Source organism: Schistocerca americana, chromosome X, assembly GCF_021461395.2.
Source record: "Schistocerca americana isolate TAMUIC-IGC-003095 chromosome X, iqSchAmer2.1, whole genome shotgun sequence".
Taxonomy (NCBI): Eukaryota; Metazoa; Arthropoda; class Insecta; order Orthoptera; family Acrididae; genus Schistocerca; species Schistocerca americana.
In genome coordinates, this window is record NC_060130.1 from 726,027,395 (window position 1) to 726,051,257 (window position 23,863).

General features: G+C 36.3%; 1 protein-coding gene across 1 annotated transcript in view; it reads right to left on the reverse strand.

Moving 5' to 3' along the window:
* The window catches only part of LOC124556276 (muscle M-line assembly protein unc-89-like), a 135,654-nt gene that overhangs the window by 5,858 nt on the left and 105,933 nt on the right, over positions 1-23,863 (reverse strand). Inside the window, exons 6-14 of the mRNA XM_047130260.1 lie at positions 23,292-23,427; positions 20,112-20,315; positions 14,214-14,515; positions 13,418-13,638; positions 9,402-9,713; positions 5,926-6,016; positions 5,653-5,825; positions 1,993-2,175; positions 1,805-1,884 (exon numbers count right to left, since the gene is read on the reverse strand). Of these exons, the coding sequence (XP_046986216.1) occupies positions 1,805-1,884; positions 1,993-2,175; positions 5,653-5,825; positions 5,926-6,016; positions 9,402-9,713; positions 13,418-13,638; positions 14,214-14,515; positions 20,112-20,315; positions 23,292-23,427 (1,702 nt within the window). The remainder of the gene's footprint in view (positions 1-1,804; positions 1,885-1,992; positions 2,176-5,652; positions 5,826-5,925; positions 6,017-9,401; positions 9,714-13,417; positions 13,639-14,213; positions 14,516-20,111; positions 20,316-23,291; positions 23,428-23,863) is intronic.

Consider the following 23,863-nt stretch of genomic DNA (forward strand, 5'->3'; position numbering starts at 1 on the left):
GATTTGTGGTTGTTCCCAATAGCACTTGAGTTGTAGGCCTTGAGTTAGCACTGTACATCTTGTGCAAATGCAGTCACTGTGATGCCAATCCCCCAGTCTGCCATAGCTGATGCCATTCCTGTCCTCAGTGACATCATTCCATATGCCATTGCCATCTAGCACATTTCTGCTCATTCATCAAAAGTAGACGGAGAAGTGGTCAATGCACACATAGCCCATGCTATAATAAATGGTGATGTATTGTCACCCCTGACAGTGTATGATGTGTTATACTGCTCCACTGTTATGCCTGAGCTGAAGAGAATGCACATCTGTCCTGCAAAGCCTTTTGGATGAGGTGTCAGTCTTCTCGGTAGATGGTCTGGGTGGTGTGACCTGACCCATCTCATCGTGTTCTATGGCCTTCTGTGAACCATTCTGCACACACCCATTGCACTGCCCAAACACTTCTTTCCACATGAGCAGCAGTTTCCCAGACAGCCGCATCATATTCTCTCAAGCCAATAATGCCTCCTCTTTCAAACTCACTGATTTGACAGTGTGGTTTGCACATATGTCTGCAATGCATCCTGCATGTCTGCTCAAGTCACACTGATCCATTACCTCTGGTTTATAGCAACGAGAGCTGCAGGTACATTTTACTGGTAGGCGGTGTTGAGCTGCAATATCGATGTTGACCTTGAACCCGTGAGCCAACATGGTTCAAATGCTAGCCATTTCTGCAGAACATACTAATGTACATGTCCTGTGAATGTGAAAGTCCTATTTCTAATCAGTTTAGGCATTCTCTTTTTTATGAACATGAATGTAATTCAAGAATAAATTTTTCAGTTTACAGGAATATCTACAAATGTTGCAAATACTGAATGAAACTTCTGCACATATATAACATTACAGCCAAAATAAATTCCTTTCCCAAGAAGTGAGAAATTCCTCTTTTGATATTCTATTTATAAACATTTTATTCCACTCAAAAAAACAAGCTATCATTAACAGCCACATGTGCATTTTGCAAGCCACTATATGCTGTCTGGCCTCAAAACTTTGAGGGTGTTATTTTCTGTGGGAACAAAAACACATATTCCTGTCAAGATTGTTCAGAAACCTCATAATAACAAGCCTCTTCCAAACTTCACAGCTACTGCTTTCATCTGATCAGTACTATAGTCAGTTTTGTGTGGTAACGGAGGTTCCACATACTTGAAAAATGATTGTGAAAATATTGCACAAGAATTTTTTATAATATTTTCCTTTTCTCTCAGAACCTACTGTTCTTTAATGGTAGTCATCATCTCCAATGTACTTCTACCCTTTCTGTAACTCTGGGAAAAGGTATGGGGTATCAATGCAGAACCTTGGAATCAGGAGTCATATGCCACTACTTCCCATCTTCTTACTGGCTAAATTCTAGCGATGATAGTTTCTTTCCCCCAGCAGGATCCAAATTTACCACCTTCTAGTCAAGCACCACCACACTCATAAGCATTAGTAAACTTATCTACAGTGCTGGTTGATAGAGTTGAGTACTTCTCTACAACAGTTGACGGTTTGCTACATTTTACTTACTACTGTTCCAGTGGTTGCAAATTCAGGAAACATGAGTACAGTCTTATTCTGATCATCAATATGCATCCAGTTTACAACATCATAAAATTAAAAAATGTGTCAAAATATGCATATAGGAAGGCTGCTTGTAAATGTGTATATTGCCTCCATATCCTTAGAAGTCTGTATTTAATATCAACTAACCCACTGAAAAAGAGGGACACTGAAACTAATGTTTGTACTTTATAAACTGACATACCTGTACCACGTAACTTTCACTTTCTTGTCAATAGTAACCAGCTTTGCAACAAATTCAATAGATTTTCCCTCTTCCGAGCTCTGTGGAACAGTTCAAAGCTGGCATTAGTGTCTACACAGAAACGTCTTCATAAACATTCTTATTTCAGGAATACAGTGAACAATTTAAGGGTAAGCATGAAAACTTACAATAGAGCGGAGACCAAGAGCAAACTCTGGTGGTTGACCCTTTTCCTCCTCCTCTACTGGAATGTCAATAATTTCCACAGTCTGTGACGTTGCCTCTCCCTTTTCATTTCTTGCAACCAACTTGTAAGTACCTTTGTCTGATTCTGAACACGATGCAATCTCCAGTTTCACAGAAAATTCTCCCTGTAGATAAAATCAAATAGGTACTGCTATAATGACAGCGCCAATGTTGATACAAATATAGAACAAAAATGTAATATGTATTGCATTGATGTATCATATATTTCTACATGCTTACAACATCTCAAATTTTAGAAAATTGCCTTAATATTAAGTACAGTCCAATAATTCCCTAAATAAATTAATTGCTCCAGTGGCAATTACCTCACCAGAATCAACACAATGACAGTAGACAATCAGTTCTGCAACTGTTATGAAACACAACCTGGTGCAGATGATACTGGATAGTAGTTATTTTGTTGTGTCGTATTTTGTTTTGTTTTCTACAGTGATTATGTACAATACTAATAAAGTGCATGTAAAAACAAATAAAATAAAATGTAATTCTCATAACAATTTATTTCAAGTTCTGACAAAGAAACTGGCTGAAAATCGAGCCGTTTACCACCTATTCACACACTTATCCATTTCACAGTGCCACCTCTGATTAGTGAATAGTGATCTAACCCTTATTTGTATGTTATTCCTGAATTTTCCATTTTTAAAAATAAAATCAATCTTCAATGAATAGCCACTGAAGACAATTACTAGCAGCAAGTTTGTTGAGCAAAAATAAAGATGTACAGTATTAACCATTTATACAGATGAAAGAGAGAATATTTTTATGATCTATCACTTATAGTATGATATGTTCATTCCTACATAAATAGCTGTTACAGTGTACATAATCAAGTAAAAAGTACAGAGGAAAATAATAAATAAGTAACCATTTATTTTCTGACAAAGAAGTAGGGAATGCTGGATTGATTGAAGGAAAATTAAAATCTGACATTCCAAGTGCTTTTTAGTATATAATTGAAAAGGTTTTTTTCATTTGGAGTGTTTACAGGGGTGTTTTAATATTCTGAGCTCTATCTTTGTTACATATAACACGTGTACTCTTATTTTTAGTAACTATACCAGTAGCATAGTGATATTAACCTCTTATTAAAAATCAGTGTTGATCATCTTTCTGTAAACTCACAAGGGAACCTCCCCATCGCACCCCCCTCAGATTTAGTTATAAGTTGGCACAGTGAATAGGCCTTGATAAACTGAACACAGATCAATTGAGAAAACAGGAAGAAGTTGTGTGGAACTGTGAAAAAAAAAGCAAAATATACAAACTGAGTAGTCCATGGGTGACATAAGCAACATCATGGACGAAGTGTGCTTAGAAGCGCCGTGGTCCCGTGGTAGCGTGAGCAGCTGCTGAAGGAGAGATCCTTGGTTCAAGTCTTCCCTCGACTGAAAATTTTACTTTCTTTATTTTTGCATAGTTATTATCTGTCCGTTCGTTCATTGACATCTCTGTTCACTGTAATAAGTTTAGTGTCTGTGTTTTGCAACCGCACTGCAAAACCGTGCGATTAGTAGACGAAAGGACGTGCCTCTCCAATGGGAACAGAAAACATTTGATCGTAAGGTCATAGGTCAACCGATTCCTCCACAGGAAAACACATCTGATATATTCTATACGACACTGGTGACGGCATGTGCGTCACATGACAGGAATATGTTGTCGACCCACCTAACTTGTACACTTGGCGAATGGGTAAAAAGATTCTTCTACCTTGCCCGATTTAGGTTTTCTTGTGGATGTGATAATCACTCCCAAAAAAGTGATGAAAACATAAGAGTTTGTCACATAAACTGAAAATAAAAAATTAAAATTTACACTTGATGGAAGATTTGAACCTAGGACCTTTCATTCCGCAGCTGCTCACGTTACCACGAGACCACGGCGCTCCTACATTACTATTGTCCTTATTGTTGCTTATCTTCCCTTGAACTACTCAGTTTGTATATTTCGCTTATTTTTTCACAGTTCTACACAACTTCTCTCCGTTTTCTCAATTGATCTGTGTTCAGTTTTTCAAGGCCTATCCACTGTGCCAACTTATAACTAAATCTGAGGGGGGTGCGATGGGGAGGTTCCCTTGTCAGTGGAGATGTTGCAAGCAGGAACTTGTTCCCAGGCCATGTTTGTGCCATATGGCACATCACTGTGCAAGCATATATTGAGTCACTAAATCATAAGCCAACTTGTTGATCCATTTAAGTCCTAAGTTGATAACTTAATGGCATTTTCTTGTCAAATAGTCATAAAACAGCACTTAAAAATAAAAGTAAAAATCCATCTATTGCAAGTATGTCAAAACAGTAATCATCAGTTTAAGTCATTTTTGGTTAATAGTATACTGTTGCTGGTATGACATCTTTGCCCTGTGGGTTGCTTGCCCTTGGGCCAGAGGTCTCTCTCCTCCAGAGATTATTTACTAATATCACAAGGACATCATATGTGATAGACACCATACTGAATACAGACATTCTGCTGATACACTGTCTGTTACAGGTGCCACCAGAGGGCACCACCCATGCTCCTGAGCAGTGTGCACATCAGGAAAGCGGCGGAGCTGCTATTGAGGACACAAGTACCATCTTCACATCACGTGGTCACAGATGTACTTCCACCTGCTGGATACCTAACGCCAAGCACAGCCTCCAGCAGTAGCACTCAGTTCTGGACCTACAGCCAGCTACACTCATTGCTTATCAACTGAGAACTCACCGAAACCAGCCTGGATGCTCCACTCTACACCATGCCATCCTCGCACTGCTTCACAGTACTACACATGGTGTGGCCCAGTGGACACGGCTTTCTGGCCGCTTAGGATGAGGCTTCCCTCAGACTTAGTATCATGTCAGTGAAATTTGTTTCTGTTACTTTCAAGTGATCATGAACGATCTTTCAGTTGTTATTACTACTTTACTTATTGCAAACTTGTGCTGTGAATAAAGTGTTTTAAACTTTAACCTGGGAATCATCATTACTGCCACCATGTGCATCACCCAAATGGGACTAAACAGTAACTGCAATGGCTTCTACAATTATACTGTCAGAATATGTGGTAGAGTGAATCAAGCCTGTACATGAAGAATGAATCTTAAAGTGTACATAATTAGGTACGTATTAGTGCATACATAGTGTCACGCAGTCAAGTGGTAGATCATGTACAGTGTATGAAAATCATTTTGTAAAACAACTAGTATTTATATTATGGTAATAATACTTTTAGTTTAGTACTTCAAACACATAAAGATAGTGTTGCTTAAAGTTTGTCTGGGTAATTTAAAACTTATGACTGGTTGAATACGGGATGTACTTAACTGAATGGAAGCAGCAACAATGCTCAATGACCCTAATTTTTCTCAGCAAATCACAAAAAAACACAGTCCTACTTACTAGAGATGAGATTGACTCTATGACTAATTATCAGGGAGTGAGGATCTACTTTTTGCAGAGAAGAATGTGTGTACTGTTGTTCTGAGGTAACTGAGCACAAGTAGAGATTACATAGAGCAATATGTGAAAAACTGCGCCATAGTGAATGACTTTATTCCTTTAGACAAAAAGTTAATTTATCACTGTAGTCATACCTCTTTCACTTGCTCCACATGCACAGAACGTCTGTTGTCTTCCTTGACTGCTGTTCTCTCCTTGAACCACGTACACTTGGGTGCAAACTTTGATTGCACTGTGCATTCAATAATCACAGTCTTCTTTTTCACTATCTTAATAACCTTTGGCTTTTCCTTGATAACAGGAACAACTGAAGGCATTTTGAAAATGATTAAAAATGCACTGCATGTACATACACACACACACACTGTTTGCACTGAATAGAAAATTATATTAAAACAGTTACTCACTTTCAATGTTGAGTGTCAGGTTTGCATTTAGTTCTCCAAGGTCATTCTTTATGTTACATTTGTACAGCCCAGAATCTTCCAATTGAGGATCCTGTAAAAGAAATTTAAATGTAACACAAATACAGTTCTCCTCTGGAATTCAGAAGACTTTATGCTTTAATTTTCTCATTTATACATACAAACTCTTGGGGAAAGAGGTGGGGAGGGGAGGAGGAGGAGGAGGGGGGAGGAGAAATTAACAGGTGCGAATGCCGATATTCCATGCTGATTTTGCTTCATCTGAACAAATTTAAAGTGAAAGGCAAGACAACAAAATAATTCACAGATAATTGGAAGATAATGTAATTTTGGTCATCATAATCAATGTTTTAGGAAAGTTTGCAACTCTGTCATTTATGAACTAAATAATGGAAACCTGCACCAGTTACTTATTACATATAATATTCAAGTCATAATTGGAAGAGTGTTGTCCTCGCATGGAAAGCATATTTGTTGTACGCTAAATTTTCTGACTGTTGTATGACAACATAACTTTTTTTGCTGTTTTTTGTGTACTTTGAAACAAGATACGCTAAACAAAATACGACTGCCTTATCTTCAGAATTTAGTACTCTAACACAAGTGACAGTAACATATGGGTACAAGTTTTGTTTGTTTTCATGAGGGAAACTGCTGGTATGGATTATGAAAATAAGGTTGTTATTGTGGTCTTTAGTCTGAGTATTGATTTCATGCAGCTCCCCTCACTAGCCCAACCTGTGCAACCCTCATTATCTATTTCAATCTGCTTACTGTAATCAAGCCATGTTCTTCCCCTATAAATTGACTGCATCCATTGCCACATTAATCATTTTTTGATTTATCACACTACTTCCTATCAACTTATCCTTTCTTTTAGTCAAATTGTGCCACAAAGCTCTTCTTTCCTCCAATTCAATGAAGTATCTCTGCACCAGTTACTTGATTAACCCTGCTAATTTTCAGCATTCTTCTGTGTCATAACATTTCAGTCCTTTTATTATCAATATTTCACTATGACATAAGGCTACATGTCAGAAAAATACTTTCGAATACTTAAGTTTACACTGAATGTTAACAAATTTCTCTTTCTCTGATACACTTTTCTTTCTACTGCCTGTCTGAATTTTATTTAATTATTACTTTGGCCAACAAAAGTTATTTTGCTCAATAAAGAGCAAAACACATCTACTTCTTTTTATTTTCTCGGTTCCTAATCTAGTTCCCTCAACACTGCCTGATTCAGTTTGACTACACTCTATTACACTTGTTTCCAACTTATCGATATTCTTTGTCTTTTTTCAAGACACTACCCATAGTACGCAACTGATATTCCAGGTCTTTTGCCAATTCTGAGAGAATTACAGTGTTGCTGACAAACCTTTATGTTTGCATTTCTTCTCTCTCAACTTCAATTCCTTTTCCAAATTTCTCCCTGGTTTCTTTTGTTAGTTGCTCTCTGTACAGACTGAATATCATGGGGGTCAGACTGCAAGCTAGTATCAGCCCCTTATCATGTCGTATGACTCTTAGAACTGCAGTCTGGTTTCGGTACAAGTTATAAAATAGCCTTCACTCCCAGTAATTTATCCATAATAGCTTAAGAATTTTAAAGAGTATTGGCATAATATTTTTTTCCTTAATCTATAAAATCTATAAATTTGGGTTTGCTTTTATTCAGACTATCATCTAAAAAAGAGTTGTTAAGTCATTATTGCTTCAAATGTCCTTACATTTCTCCAAAACCAGATTGATTTTTGTTTGGTTCAGATTTTATCAACTGTTCCATCATCAAGCACATGACTCATGTTAATATTTAACAATAATGACTTATTAAACAGATAGTTCAGTTATACTCAAAGCTGGTAGCACCTACCTTCTTTGATATGGGCTTATTACATTCTTCTTGAAGTCTGGCAGTATTTCATATACATTATATATCCTCTGTACCAGTGAAACAGTTTTGTCATCACCGATTCACCTGAAAAGCTTACCAATTCTGAGAATATGTCTTCTACCCCAGGTGCCTTGTTTCAACTTTGTTCTTTCAGAGTTCTGTTAAATTCTTCATGCAGTATTGCTACCCCCCACCACTGCATTCATCCACTTTCCTCTTCCATTTCCATAATGTCTCAAAATTTCTGTTCTTTATATAGCCTTTCTGTCTATTGCTTACACCTTGGAGTCTTCCCTTCTATGCTTAATATTGGCTTTCCATCTGAGCTCTTGATATTCATGGAACTACTTCTCTTCTCTCCTGATGTTCCTTTCATTGTGTTGCACCTATCTAACCCACTCACCTCCAGCCATTCATGCTTTGCCATTTTGCGCATTAAGTCAATTTCATTTTTTAAACATCTGTATTCCATGTTGCCAGCTTCATTTGTAGAATTTTTATACTTTACTTCCTTTCGTCAATTGAATTAACATATCATGTTATCCAAAGAATTCCTAATGGGCCTTGTCTTTTTGCCTAGTTATTCCTCTACCATCTTGATTATTTCAACTCTCAAAGTTATCCAATCATCTTCTATTGTATTCCTTTCACCTATTTCAGTCAGTTGTTAGTTAATATTTCCTCTGAAACTCTGAAAAATCTCTGGCTGCTTCAATTCATCCAGGCCTCTACTCCTTAATTTCCTACCTTTCCGCAAATTCTTCAGCTTTCATCCAATTCATAACCGATTATATTACATTTCATAACTAACAAATTATGGTCAGAGTCCACATCTGCTCCTGGAAACATTATGTAGTTTCTCAAAATGTATGCTGTCCTTATTTTCCACAAAATCTTGTGATACATAGTATGCATTTGCACTGAGGTTATCATTACCATCAACATGCATATATATTATTACACATGACATGTGATAGCAGACAAGGTGAGCACTACAATATTGGTAGTGGCGCATGTGTTCCAATGAATAAATATTTCAGACACTTGCTGTAAGTCCTCTTGAAATATACAAATCAAATTGTAATCGCTTACTTGTTCAGTGGGTTATTTCATAATACTGTTGCAAATGGAAATAATGATAGTGGGTCTCATTAACAGGACATATCACACCCATTGGAACATCCAATGTCAATCTGTTAAGTACCAGACAATGAGATAATCATGTGGGTAGATACTATCAAACTCTTTTGACTACTTGTCTCATTTTATGTGGGATTTGGAACCAAACAACAGAAATAAAGCATTATTTGATATTTTCAACAAGTATTTTAATTTATTTCCATATCCCATTACTTTTTCTTTTGTGAAAGAAACTGTATTGTTGAGAAAAATTATGCTAAAGCAAAACTTGAAATACAATTTACACCTTCAAAATAAATTCAAGTGATTAAATTCAATTTACATTTAACTATTTCCATTGCTTCCAATTTACAATCAATTTAATAATTTCTGTAACTTTTAGAATGAAACTAATAGCATGTCAAAGATTCGCTGTACATACCCTCACTTCCAGAATGATGTGGTATGTGTCACCCTTCTGGTCCACCTTCATTGAAATTTTTGAAGATTCTTTCACAACTTTTCCTTCTTTGTACCATACTATTGTTGGTTTTGGGTTTGCTTTGACCTTACATTCCATGATGACAAGTTTTCCGCCTTGTTCCGAGACAATACGTGGTTTTTCAATGAAAGTTGGACCATCCCCTTCAGGTTCAGGCTCTGCTTCTATGTTGAGATTCAAGTTGGCATTACTTTCACCAAATTCATTTTTCACATGACACCGATAAATACCACCATCTGGTCCAGTTGGATCCTGCGAAGAAAATACTATCCTTTAGGGCTCATGTACAGATTTTGTAATGTTAGAACACAGTGATTGTCACGTTTAGTCCCTTAATTACATAATACAGACAAAAAAACAATAATGGTGATGATTTTAAACAATTTTTTTGCAATAATTAGAAAATAAGATGGGATTTTATGTGTGGATGCTGAAAAAATTTTGATATGGACAAAGAACCATTAATAGAAGAGGTTTCCACTAATATTCAGTGTTTAATATAATTTGGGACAAAGGACCAGCATCTACACACAGATTTCTGAAAAGGAACAATTCCATTATGAGTGACAGCCAATCAATTTGAGAAACAGAAAATGACTCCAGTTTTTAGAACTTCCAAGCCATTCCTTCACTAGGAGAAAGGGGCAGATAGGAAGTGTAAAACAAAAAAATAAGATACATGAGTGTCGTAGTGTAGGACAGTTAGTCCAAATTATTTATCAGCAGAGACACAAAGTATCATCAAGGAGTTGGAAGTAACAATGGACTAATGATTGAGATTAAATATCTACGTACTCACAATGAATTGCTAGCAATCTATAGGTCAATGTTGAGAGGTAATCACAAAATAAATCACAGAGTACAAATAGCAGTGAAGGATCACAGGGGACAACATGAACAGGGACACTGATACAAAAAGAAAAACATAGAAAAAATAGGTTTGCTGAATGTACAAAAAGTAATAATAATAATAATAATAATAATAATAATAATAATAATAACATAAATGCTACAGAGCAATATATTTATTTGTCTTCAGAGAATCTCTATGAAGGAATTCGCAATAGTGCCTTAAACTTTGCTACATCTTACAACTTGATGTGGTCTACAATCCAGAAGTATTTCATGGCAAATGAAAATAATCTCTATTTGCAACAAACTAAAAATGAAACCTGCAATTCAGCTAAGTAACTGTAAATCTGTCTATTGTCAAGCAAACTGATAAAAAACCTGAAACATCACTGACTGGCAACTCAAAGTCAGGAATCACTGTATCAGTTATGGTATGTTACTTTTCTTGAGTTGGTGCCAGAAGCACTTGATAATATTTATCCCATAAACATACAGCTATTTAATTAACATTACAAGAAACAACATACCTATTCCAGCCTAAATTATTGTCTAACTTTAATACAATAAATTTTACATCATCAACTTCTTCCCCACATTCTTAGTTATGACCGGTTTTATTATACTGGTATCTTGATTGTTTATTTCTGGATTTACCATACAGATTTCTGAAACAATTACTTCCAATCCATTTAAATGAAGCCAAGCACTTAGAATACTTCAAACTTTTGCTACAGAACCAAGATTTTTTTTCTGACTGTTTGTTAGTGACAGTGTAAGTTATAAGAACAAGCAATAATTCAGACATTTTGCAATAATAACTTCAGCATTTCTTGTGACAATATGTCACTTTTTTTATTGTTAAGTGACTCAAAATTTTGAAATTTTGTTCAGTGTTTACATCTTATGGACTGAGAGGTTTGTACACTGACAGGAAAAAAAAACCATTCCACCAAAAAACAATTAACGTACAGTAACGAAATTTTAGAAATACATTTGTCTAGGTAACATATTTAAGCAATTAACATTGCAAGATCACAGGTTAATGTAAGTGGGGATTAGCCTTTACAAAAGTGAAATGCTGGTACATTAACAACTGGTGTAATTGCCAGAATGTTGAATGCAAGCATGAAAACAAGCATGCATTGTATTGTACAGGTGCTGGATGTAAGTTTGTAATAGACAGTTGCATGTCTGTTGCTCTTGGTTGGTCAGCACAGGGATGGTTAATGCTGTTCATGGATGATGCTGGAGTTGTTGTCTGATGATATCCCATATGTGCTCAATGTTCATAAATGGCAGCACAATAGGTCAAATCACCAGACTGATGTACTGTTTTGCAGTCAGGGTGCATGGGATAACCACAGCAGAGCTCCTGATGTCATACAAAACTGCACCCTTCCATAATTCCTGGTGCAGGTCCAGTCTGTTTAGCATGCAAACAGGCTGGTTGCAAGCCTTCAACTGGCCACTCCTAACAAACGCATGGCCATCACTGGCACCAAGACAGAACCAGCTTCCACCATAAAACACAACAGACCTATAACATGATCTCCTTTGAGCTCTCACTTGGCACAACTGAAGCCGCAAATGGTGGTGGTTTGGGTTCAGTGGAATGCATGTAGTCACGGCACTGTCTCGGAGATATCCTTGAAGTAACCAATTTGTAACTGTTCATTGTGTCTCTGTGGTGCCAACTATTGCCCAAGTTGCTGCTGGAGTACAATGTGACAGAGCCCTTTGCTGATCATGACACTCTTCCCTCTCAGTAGTGCCATGTGGCCTTCGGGAGTCCAGTCTTTTTGCGACCATCATTCTTGTGACCACCGCTGCCAGTAGTCATGTACAGTGGCTACATTCCTGCCGAGTTTTTTTGCAATATCACAGAAGGAACTTCCAGTTTCAGCCCTATTACATGAACAGACTCAAACTCATTGAGGTGTTGATAATGGTATCTTTGGTGCCTTAAAGGCATTCATCACTAACATCAACTCACAATGTCCAGTCTCAAAGGTAACGAATGTTCACAACCGTTACATCGTGCGTTTAAAGTAAAATTGATTTGCAAATGGCTCTGAGCACTATGGGACTTAACTTCTGAGGTCATCAGTCCCCTAGAACTTAGAACTACTTAAACCTAACTAACCTAAGGACATCACACACATCCATGCCCGAGGCAGGATTCGAACCTGTGTCCATAGCAGTCACGTGGTTCCAGACTGTAGCACCTAGAACCGCTCGGCCACTTTGGCCAGCATTGATTTGCATCCTCATAGTGGTGCTACTAATGCCACTCTTATTCAACTGGTACAAAATCTGATTAGACATCATCTGTCAGATGTAGAAACATGCCTACCAATTTTCATTTATGTCGCACAGCTCCTTCTTGGTACTGCAACTTTTTTTCCGGCAGTGTATTTTCCAAAAATAAACTGCTCTATTGTTATGAGCTATGAGCTTTCTAATTCATGCTACAACACATTATATGCTAGTTAAGCAGTTTCATTAACAGCAGTTCTCTATTATATCGCATGTCATTATGTTAGAAAGCAACACGAAAGTTAAATTCCGAACTGGTTTTATTGATGGCAATGAATAAGTCTAAAAATTAATTGGGTAACAATCAGAAAAGGAAATTTAACTGTGATCGAGGAACAAGCAAAACATTGATATACTCCTACGTGTTTTTAGTTTGTCCACTGACGATGTTATCCACACTAACTTAAGTTAATAGATACACCAGATTTATGATGAGACTTAGGAAAAAGTCAAGATGCTGGATTACAGAGAACTGATTTATTCTTCAGTAAGTGCTACAGACATATTTGGAGCTCATACCAATTTAAACTTCAGTGCCTTAAAGTACACTCTGGTTACACACACTTGCTTCACACTCATTAACTGTTGCTCTACTAACAATTTCACAACGGCTGTGCTGGGGAAACCACAATGCCTACCAAGTCAATTTTATTCTATCATGCCCGTTTTTATGTTTGTTGATAAAAACCTCTCAACACAGATGCCCTCAAACACTGCCTAGAAAAAAAGTCACAATTTGGTATCTTCTCAGTTTGCTCAATTAACGAGTTAATACCAGTATTCTTTACCTTAATCTCCAGAGTGAGTTCATAGGTATCTTCTTCTTTATCAACAGTCCGTATCTTAATTTTAGATGATTCTTTGATAACTGTTGTTCCACGGTACCAAGTAACTTGAGGCTTTGGCTTTGCTTTACATTTACATCTCATTGTGATGAGAGTACCAGTTTCATTTGGAATAATTCTTGGCTTTTCTATGAAGGAAGGAGCAAATCCACCTTCATCTCCACCTATAAAGTAAATGGCAATTGTTCATAACCCATGAAAATTTGACTAAGTGCATAAGCTATAAATGTAGTAAACTGCTGAAAACACACAAAAAAATAAGCAAGCACAACAGAATACACGGGACAGTTTATACACAGAACAAGAGGGAAAATTTTAAGATTACATGTCACACAAGAGTTTTCTGAATACCAGCTGTCTGACACACCATCAAGGAGAAATGGGAGGAGAACTCATGCAATGGGGACTTTGGGTTCAATAACAGGCTTCTTTTCTTCTTGCAGTGCATCCAGGGGTGAGCGAACATTATCAACTGAAAACTAGAAAAAGGAGGGCATTATCAAGATTAAATTTCACTTTGGAAAAGTATGTGTAACTAAAAATATGCAGACACATTCTAATGAAGACAACTGAACATAAGAAACAATTTAAAAACTGTTACAGCAGCATACCATGAAAATAATATAGTAAATAAATTAAAAAAACAATGAAGAGACTATCAGTACTCAGTAACACAGGAGTTTGGTAAAGCTGACTGTTCTGGTACACTGTCATTTTCTTCATGTATATGTTAGCATACCTTGGAAGTTCAATGCAATATTTGCATTGCTCTCGCCAAAATTATTGAAGGCGTTACACCGATAGTTCCCACCATCTTCCTTCGTAGGACCGGAAATTTCTAGTGTCAACAGATATGTGTCTTTGCCTGTAGCTTTCCGAGACATGCGAACACGGTTGCTATCTGAAATTATCTTGGAACCTTGGTACCAAGTTATCTCAGGAACAGGATTTGCTTCTAATATGCATTCCATGACTAACACTTCGCCCTCTTGACGTATTGTTGGTTTCTTTGGAAAACGGGGAGCTTTTCCATCAGGAATCCTGATAAAAACAAAAGAAATGTATTTGTATGTGATGCATTGAAAGCACTTTAAGTATAAAAGTAACAGCAAAATTAACTTTCTGTGATGCAAAACACAGAAATTAACGAGTGAATGAAGCTTTATGATATTGCAAAAGTAAAATTCTCATGCAGAGATGATTTATTAAGGATGAAAAATAGTCTCCAATTTTGCAATGGTTTTACAAATAATTGACAACGAAATAAATTTATGGGTATTGATTTGTGTTATTATGCATTTCATTTTCAGTAGATAGTTGGATGACTGCTTTACCCACTCATCTGGCTGATGATCAGATAGCAAGCACAGCTGATATAATTGATGACAAATTTCAGATGCCTGACATTAGTAGTGATTTATTTCACACCAAAATGAAAACCTGTATCTCAACTAAATAGCTTGAAATTTATCTCTTCTCAAGCAAAACATGAAAAATCACTGCCTGCTAATACACAGAAAAAATCAATGTATCAGTTATATACAATAATTAAGGAATCATTAATAAATAAGTAAGGTTCATTTATTTCATGTCTGAGTTACAGCCCTGCAAAATTCAAATCTGTCTTACAAGGAACCCCTTGAGTGCAAGGTCGCAAAAGGACAACAATTTTTATGGCATTCAACGCCCCACATATTGTCTACCGTGCTACCACAATACTGGCTGCTAATGACAACAGGGGATGGAACCAGAGGTATTCAATGGTGGGCACAGAATGACACTACACAGCATAGTTGAACTGTTTAGTCAATGAGTAACTAACAACAGTGCTACAGTGCTAGTGGTGTTGATACAAAGCAAAGCAATGGCAATGATAAACAAAGCAAACATTGCATTATATCTACAACATTTTCCAAAGCTGCCATTTCATCAGAAACGAAGCCAAGGAATTTCAGAATGAGAAAGAAGTGGCAGATGAAGTATTAGTGTTTCTGCAAGATGAATCAGTGGAATGTGTGCTTTCATATATGCTCCACTGTGCGGACAATGTATATGAGGAGTGTAATGATGACGATACATGCTTAACAAGTGAAAGTGATACTGAAACTATTATCAAGCCATGTAGTTCATCATCCTTTTTGGACAGGGAGACACAAATCCCATCTCCAGTGAAATGCATTAACAGCCAATCGTTGCCCGAGGAGCAGGTACTAGACATAATTAGTACATGTAAGATCATTCACAGCATAGAAAAAAACAATTATGAACAGATTTCGAATAAGTCTGCAGCAATATGAATGTGTACTACATAAGAAAAACTACAGAGATTAAAGGCATAAAAAAGCGTACTTCTTATAAAAATTGGTGTTTTTGGATTTGAAGGATGCTTGATACAATTCACACAATGTACATGATAGTGACCTACTACATAATGCATGTCAAATTGCATGCAAAATATATTACAGTGATTTCAAGGGAAGCAGTGGATGGTTGCATAACTTCAAACAGTGTTACAGAACTGTAAAATGTAAGATAATGAAATTTTAAACAAAGTGCCAACTTGATGATGCACAGCAAACTATGGAATCAGCCTAAAAATTTGAAGATGAGATAAACAAACATATCCAATTGTTCAGGAAAGACTTTGCTTTCAACTCCAATCAATTATGATTTGAAGAGCAAATGCAGATGACATGAAACCTGGAAATTAGAGGTACCAAGGGAGTTGTTTTAAGATCAACTAACTTCAATATCTTTATGCATTCATATACAATTATGTTGACTAATAATCCGGATGTAAATTGGCCGGAAAGTTATTTATTGTGCTGTGAGAAGTTGGAGGTGCTCTGTCCCCTATGATTCCTTTTCGTGTGAGTGATCTTGCAAGTGCAGTATGGAATATTTACATTACAGCAAGCAAGAGTGGGAAAATGGGCATACGTCAAATACAACTAGATGGTATGAGCACTGATTTTGTCCAATAGCTGGTCAAAATAACTTGCTTCTGCTTGATTCCTAGTCTGTGTATAAAAATCATACTCCTTTAGCGTGAACTATTCCTCCTGATAAGTGTGTAACATTGCAGTTCATACCATCTGGAAGCACTGGACAAATTCAGTCTCTGGATGGTTGTTTTTTCCATGACTATAAAACATATTATCGCACTGTCTCCAGCTATGCCTTAAGGGACAGCCAATTTCACAATATGCTCCACAAGAGATGGTTTTGCATTCAGTTGCATGCCATCACATTCTATCAGTTCTCATTACCCCATTACACCAATATGATCCTACATGCATTCTTCAAGACTGTATACCTAGCTGAACATCTTGCATGGTTTGTAATTCCCATGGAATTCGCCTTTGACCTTGATGGTGCGAACCTTTGTGATCACTGTGACATGCCATTTTCCATTTGGTGTTCATGGTGCAAGTTAATGGTTTGTTTTGAACATTTCTTGAATGTTGACCATGCCCATTTTGTGAAGTGTAATGCATACACCCCATGGAGGGTTGATCTCTGCACTTTCCAGACAGTTATTTTCTGTTGCCCTCCAGATGCGTATGGTGAGTCATTAGCAGCTAATATTTTTCCCACCATAGTTGTTAACACAAAACTTTCAAATGAGCCTTACCAAAGACTGAATTTGCGACTTCACACTCAAGGGGTTCCTTGTTAGCATTGGACTGTAGTGCAGCCAGATGAATATTCATTGTGTAGTTTATTGGTGAAATATGATAATTCTTGTCAAAACCAACATGCTAAACATGAAAGAGCTGTGCACGACAGCAAGTGACCCTTCATATGAATGCTAGAAAAATTCAACAAGAACTTACAGCCATGCTTATGTCTTTTACAAAATTGTGGTCCACCGGATTCACCACTTCAGTTACATGACAATATTCTGTTTATTGCACTTAGCATAAGATGGAAGTGCAGTTAAATATATGTGCAATAAAATTAACAACATGTGGTGAAGAATAATATTTGCAACTGTACAATTTATTTCAGATGCAGTATGACCCTAAAGATATTTGATGCCAGTACAGTGCTTTAAATTAAAACTGAATGGCATTGTACATATGTTACACAATACTTATAACAGTGAAAAATTTGCATGTGTGGATAAAATAAGTAGGCTTGAAGTATCGAACCCCCTTAATCATCTACAGATTAACTGTCATGAACGAAAAGGGAATGCAAAATTCCAAACTTTGAAATAGCTCACCAGTTTGAGATTTCAAATATTGCAGTTTGGTTAGTGATGAATGTTCATGGTATAGTACATTGTCAGGCACATGGAAGGTAGCTTACTATCTTGTGAACTTAACATTTTTTCTCTTAGTAGATGGTAAAAAACAGTTATGAAGTGCACAATCAATTTTTATAATATTTCAATGTTAAAAAAAATTATCATTAATAGCAGAATTCATCAGTTTAATCAACTTTTACTACCATAGGGAGCATAAGAAAGTAATAGAAGACTGGATTGAAAAGACTTAGAAGTTAATAAGACAGTAGGTGATCCAAAACAGTAAGAAATTTTCAGAATTTCATGATGCACAATCATTCAGCTATATAGCAAATGTTTATTTGGCAACGAGTTTTAGATTAAAAAGTCAATCATTATCTATGTATTGCAATACTGTACACTACATTATGCTTGGCAATGTTTGGCTCATATATATTCTATTTTGTGTGTTTAATAATCCCTTAGATTTTACACTGTAACATTTACAATTCATCATCTGTTTCTGAAATCATGTATGGGGAAATAAAAGCACAACTAATGCCAATTTTATGGAAGTGCTTACTGATTAGCAAGGCACTGCCTCATGTATGTATGTAAAGCTATCATATATTTGCTTGTTTACTATTTACACAAGTGTCAGATGATGGTCAAAATATAAGACTGAAAATGATTGCAAAATATACGTTTGCACACAGATGAGTGATCATGCATCATAAAATTCATAAAAGCCTCACAATTCTTTATCACAGGACTTGACAAACCATACTCATTGGTGGCAGAGAACTAAACTCTCGGTAGCAGGTGGAACATATTCCTTACAATTTATGAAAACTTTAAAAAATCAGTTCATTGGTTAGACCATGAGACCACATGTTTGGTCCTTTGAAATGTGAGAATTACACATTACTCATTAAGTATTGATCTTCTGGTTATAAAATGTTATGATTCTGAATACAATGTTGAAGAAATGTGAACAGCTAATTAAGAATGAATTAAAAAAACACCAATAAAGCAAAAGTAAGGCACATATTAGTGAGGCATAAAACAAACAGTGACAGGAAAATGTTCAGAAAAAGAAAGCTCAGTTACAGAAAAAAAAACACGTTTGGACTAGTGGCAAAAAGCACCAAAAGAGACAAGATAGTGAGACTATAGCTTCCTCCCATTTTTTTATTTGCTGATATTTGTTCACTGCATTGCTCTTACTGATTTAAGTGATTCTTTAGTGTGTAAGGTACACACAATAATAAGGTTACCACCAGTAGAGCACAAATTTACTATAAATTTTAATTTTTAATCATACCTAATAAGTGTTAAATTAATTTTTACCAGATATTAACAATATATCACACTCCAAATTTGATTTATATATTATGTTAATAGCTGTGTATACAGCAACTCTTGTGTAGATGTATGATTCCCATAGCTCTTATTGTAACATGTTGCAGCAACAGAAACTGAATGCAGCTGTCTCAATGGGAAAAAATGTCTGTAGCTTCTGGATGCCACATACAGTGGTTTATTTACTTTGTATATGGACATTCCTCTGGATCATATGAACTATTAGCCCATGAAAATGATGCTGGTTAAGGACTAATTGTAGCACAAAAGCAGATGATTGAAGAAATTTATCACCTCAAAAAATAATTTCCATGTTGTTTCCATTGTTTAAGTCACACATGTAAGTTGAATTTTTAAAAGTTCATATCGACAGGAATGTTAAAATGTGCCAAGTTGTTTGGGGAAAGAAATTTAAATGCAAATGAAACAATTACACTCATCAGCAGTGACACCACAGGCTAAATTTGTGCTTTGTTAAGAATATACTACTGATATGCCAGATTTAAATGTGATGAATTGCATAATCTTTTAAAGCTGTTATGATGATTACAGTTCCCCCTATGATGACACAGGTTGGCCAAAATAAATACCAATCTGACATGAAGGAAGTTACCTTACTTAATGACAGGAGAAAAGTCCTCCTACAGGAGGTGCTGAAAATAGTCACAATTAATGTACATGCAGTTGTTGCTAAGCTCTTTAAGTTTTATTATCACAAAATGCTGAAAATACTTTTCAGGTCAGTTTAGTTTCAGCCACTCTGTATAATTTTTAGCACTATGTGTAACTTTACATGTTAGCTTGAAATGGAAGCTTTTTGAGTAAAGTTTCACACAGGCAAATTAGTTCATTAGTTCACTTTATTTCTTCTGTAGTAAAGAAATATAAGTGTAAGAGAACAAGGAAGCATATTCAGTTTTAAAACACAAGAGAGCAGTAACAAAGCATTGTCTTGTAACTAAAAAATATAATTATCAGTTAATGTGTGCAAAAACAACGGTTATTCTTTTATGAAGTTTGCGTGTCTGTCAATAATATACTTACTTTGGTTTATCACCTCCTTCAAAATTCAAATTTATGGAAGCAGTACCTTCACCAAGTTTGTTTTTTGCTACAGCTTTGTATTCACCACCATCTTCAGTTTCCACTGAACTAATTTCTAACCTGGCTAAATAATATAGTTTCTGATCTTGTACAAGAGACATCTTATATCTCCCAGCTTCCTTTATCATTTTCTTGCCATGGTACCTTTAATACAAAAAAAATAAGGTTCATGAAACAAATATTCTACGACACCAAAACTTTGAGATTTGCATTAACAAACAGCATGTTAAAATTTTAGGTGACACAGGCACAGGAGAAAGAGTAACTGGAGGCACAAGTCAATAGGGGCATTTTATCATTCATCTATGCCATGGGTGGGCAACTGGCAGCCCAAGGACCATATCTGGCCTGCAACTGTATTCAGTTCAGCCCACAGAAGAAATTCCGTGTGGACCTAAAATAAAAGTTTTCTAGAAAACAAGAGATTTGACGCATAATTTGTTGATATGGCACATCAAGAAAGGAGTGTAATTCATACATGTGTGTTACCTCATAAACACTGAAGTCACAGATGCTATAGTTTTGACTTTATGGACTTTTGTCATGTCGTGACAATAGAGCCTTTGAGTTAAAGTTTTTGAATCAGGCCCCCAGATCACATAAGATTGCCCATGCCCAATTTATGTAGTAAGCACTACAAAAGTCAAAATTTCTCATACATCGTGGCAGCAATATATTGCTGTTCCTAATGAGGATAGTATTCATCAATGTCATTCCACATACCACAGACAATCCATGTGGATTGTCAGTAAATCAATTGCAAATTTTTGATCACAAGCATAAAAACATATATCACTCATTAAAACACGTAGGTGTCAAAAAATTTTATGAGGCAGAATCTCTGGTAAATGCTTACCTTCAGGAGCCAGTTCCTTCCTCACAGAGAACAGAGGAATAGGTTGCAGAAATTGAAAGGGGAAGGGCAGCTTACTCAGACTCCAGGATGAGAGGGGCCAATCTGTAGTGAGTGTGCGGTAGACTAAGATGAAGGGGAAAATGTTACACAGAGTAGGTCAAAGATGACACATTAGTAAGCACTGTGTCACTTTAAATCCAGGTGAGATGAGGACAGTGAAGTAAAGATAGGATAGAGCAAGAGAACTGAATATATGCACAAACAATAATGATAAACCAGATAGTGGGGATGCGTTAACAGATGTGACCTATAGAAGTATGTCAATGCAAGGATATGGTAGAAGACATGTCCCCATTTCTGGAGTTTAGGGAAATAGTCTGTGTGATTTAGCAGGCACTCGCATCCCACTCGCATCCCTCTAGTGAAACTGAAAAGAATTTTCAACAACTGGGTACTAGGTATTTGCAATACCGACAGGTTCTCTATGCCCATTGATGCACTCAGCCAGGTTAGTAGTGGTCATTCCCATACAAAATGGTGTGCAATTGATGCAGGTTAGTTACAAGTTATTACATGTGTGGTTTTAAAAGTTGTCCTGCCTTTGATATTGTAGTATTTATCAGTTGTGGGGCTAGAGCAGATGGTAGTGACTGAGTGTGTGGGACACAATTTACAATAGGAAGGATTGCAGAGGTAGGAACTTTAGGCTAGGGATAATGGTTTGGGAAAGTCATATGGTTTGGCTAGGATGTTTTGAAGATTGGAAGGGTGACAGAAGGTAACAATGAGTGGTGTGGGAGGATACCGGGAGTGAGGATCTCATTTCAGGGCTTGACTTGAGAAATGCATAACCTTGGTAGACTAATATGCTGAAGCATTTAAGGACAGGATGTTACTGAATCACAAGAGGGAGTGGGGTATTGCTGGTTTTTCTGGAAGTGGACACTGTATTAGATAAAGGGTGAAAGAAGTGTACTATCCATGAGATTTATATGTGAATAGGATCTTTGGAGTAACTGTGGGAGAGGAATGCCTAGGAGAGGTTTTCAGTGAAGGTATTGGGGTATTCAGTGGAGGAACAGGTACATTGCTGTGGATGTCTACACTGTAGCAAAAGAAATTTTTCATGTGGAAGGGGTGACCATTATCAAAGAGTAGGTAATGTTGTTTATTAGTTGGTTTTATATGGGCTGAGGTTTGGATGTGGGCTTCAGTTAGGAAGATTGCTCTACAAGGCGAGGTTAGTTTGAGTTGGGGAAAGGGGTTATGCTGTTGCTGTTGCAGAAAGTGGGGTGGTTCTTCTTCATCATGAGTTCACACCATAAAGGTTGCAATAAATCTGTACTGTGTCAGGTCTTGGTTGAGAGGCAATGCTGGAAGTGAGTAATTCCTGGAATGCTTGAAAGGATGATTTCAGGGAGGAGGAGAACAATGTCTTTGGGATTTGGCTTGGAACTGTTCTACGCAGAGTTTGATATTCCCTCTGTTGTTTGTGGGTGGTATTACAAATGGTACTTGTGGCAGAGGAGGAAAGGAGAATTAGATTTTGTGTGCTAGTACATCCAGGGACTAAAAAGTGGAGTATTTTAAACAAAGATAACAGCTGTTGGAAGTGGTGGTTAGAAGAGGCAGTTATAAGCGAAAAGTAGGGAAGCACATACAATTAAATAACTGCCTATTTGTCAATTACAGACAGTAACTGAAAATCAAATAAACCCACTAAAGAATAGTACTACTGAAATTATGTTCCAAATGACAATTAAAATGGGGATAAAACATGTTGAAATGGCATCATATCTTGGAACAGCATGTGAATAATCACATTTCTTAGGTCTGACTTTTCATGATTGCAACAGCTTTAAATTCATGTTCCTTTATATGTAGTCATTATGTCCACATTTCCTTTTTTTGGAAATCATATTTTCACTGTGTGTGTGATTTTTTTTAATTGTTTCAACTGAGTGCTTGGTGAAACACACTATATTGTATTTGCTAAGTAAAACCTTTTTTTCCATGTTTCACAAAACTTTATTATTTTTGTACAATCTAGGTTTCAAGCTGTAATCCCATTTTCCAGTACACAAATGATTCCAAAGAAATTTGCATTAAATATTTAAAAAATAATAATACATTTGACAAAGTGTTTTCAAGGATATGGTACCCAATACAATAATGATATTTATCTCAAAAAATAAATTCAGATCTCTGAAGACTTTGTATAATAGTAACACAGTATTGTATATGAAATGTGCGATTACACTTACCATGTTATAGTAGGTTTTGGGTCGCCTACAAGTCGGCACTCGAATGTAACTTTTGCACCATCTTCTGACTGCGTTATTACAGGTCTCTCTGTGAAGGTTGGCTTGATTCCATCCTCAGGTACAGGTGCTTCATCGCCTATATTGAGAAAGGAACCTAAACGGACTATTTTATGAGTTCTTTTTTTTAAGGAAGTTGACAATAGAACTCTAAAATTTCACATTTCTGGGAGCAATTTTTGCTTCCTGACTAGTTTTTCTGAGAAGAAAAGAATGACAGATAGAAATAAACAAAACAGAGAAACAGAATGAAAAAGGAAAGAAAGAAACAAACAAAAACTACATCAGTTCCAGCAAGATAGTCCCACAGGACTGAAGGCTTTTCTGAAAGTTCAAGAAAGAAAAGAGTTTAATGTTATACAGAGAGAATTGAAAATTAGTGATAGTTTTCATTTGCTTATAATCAGGCAAAAAATAGAAGATAGAGAAACTTTCCTACCACCTCCGATATTTGTGTATTTTGTAAAATATGAAAAGATATGCAAAATACTTATATTTTTGTTTATAGTGCTGTG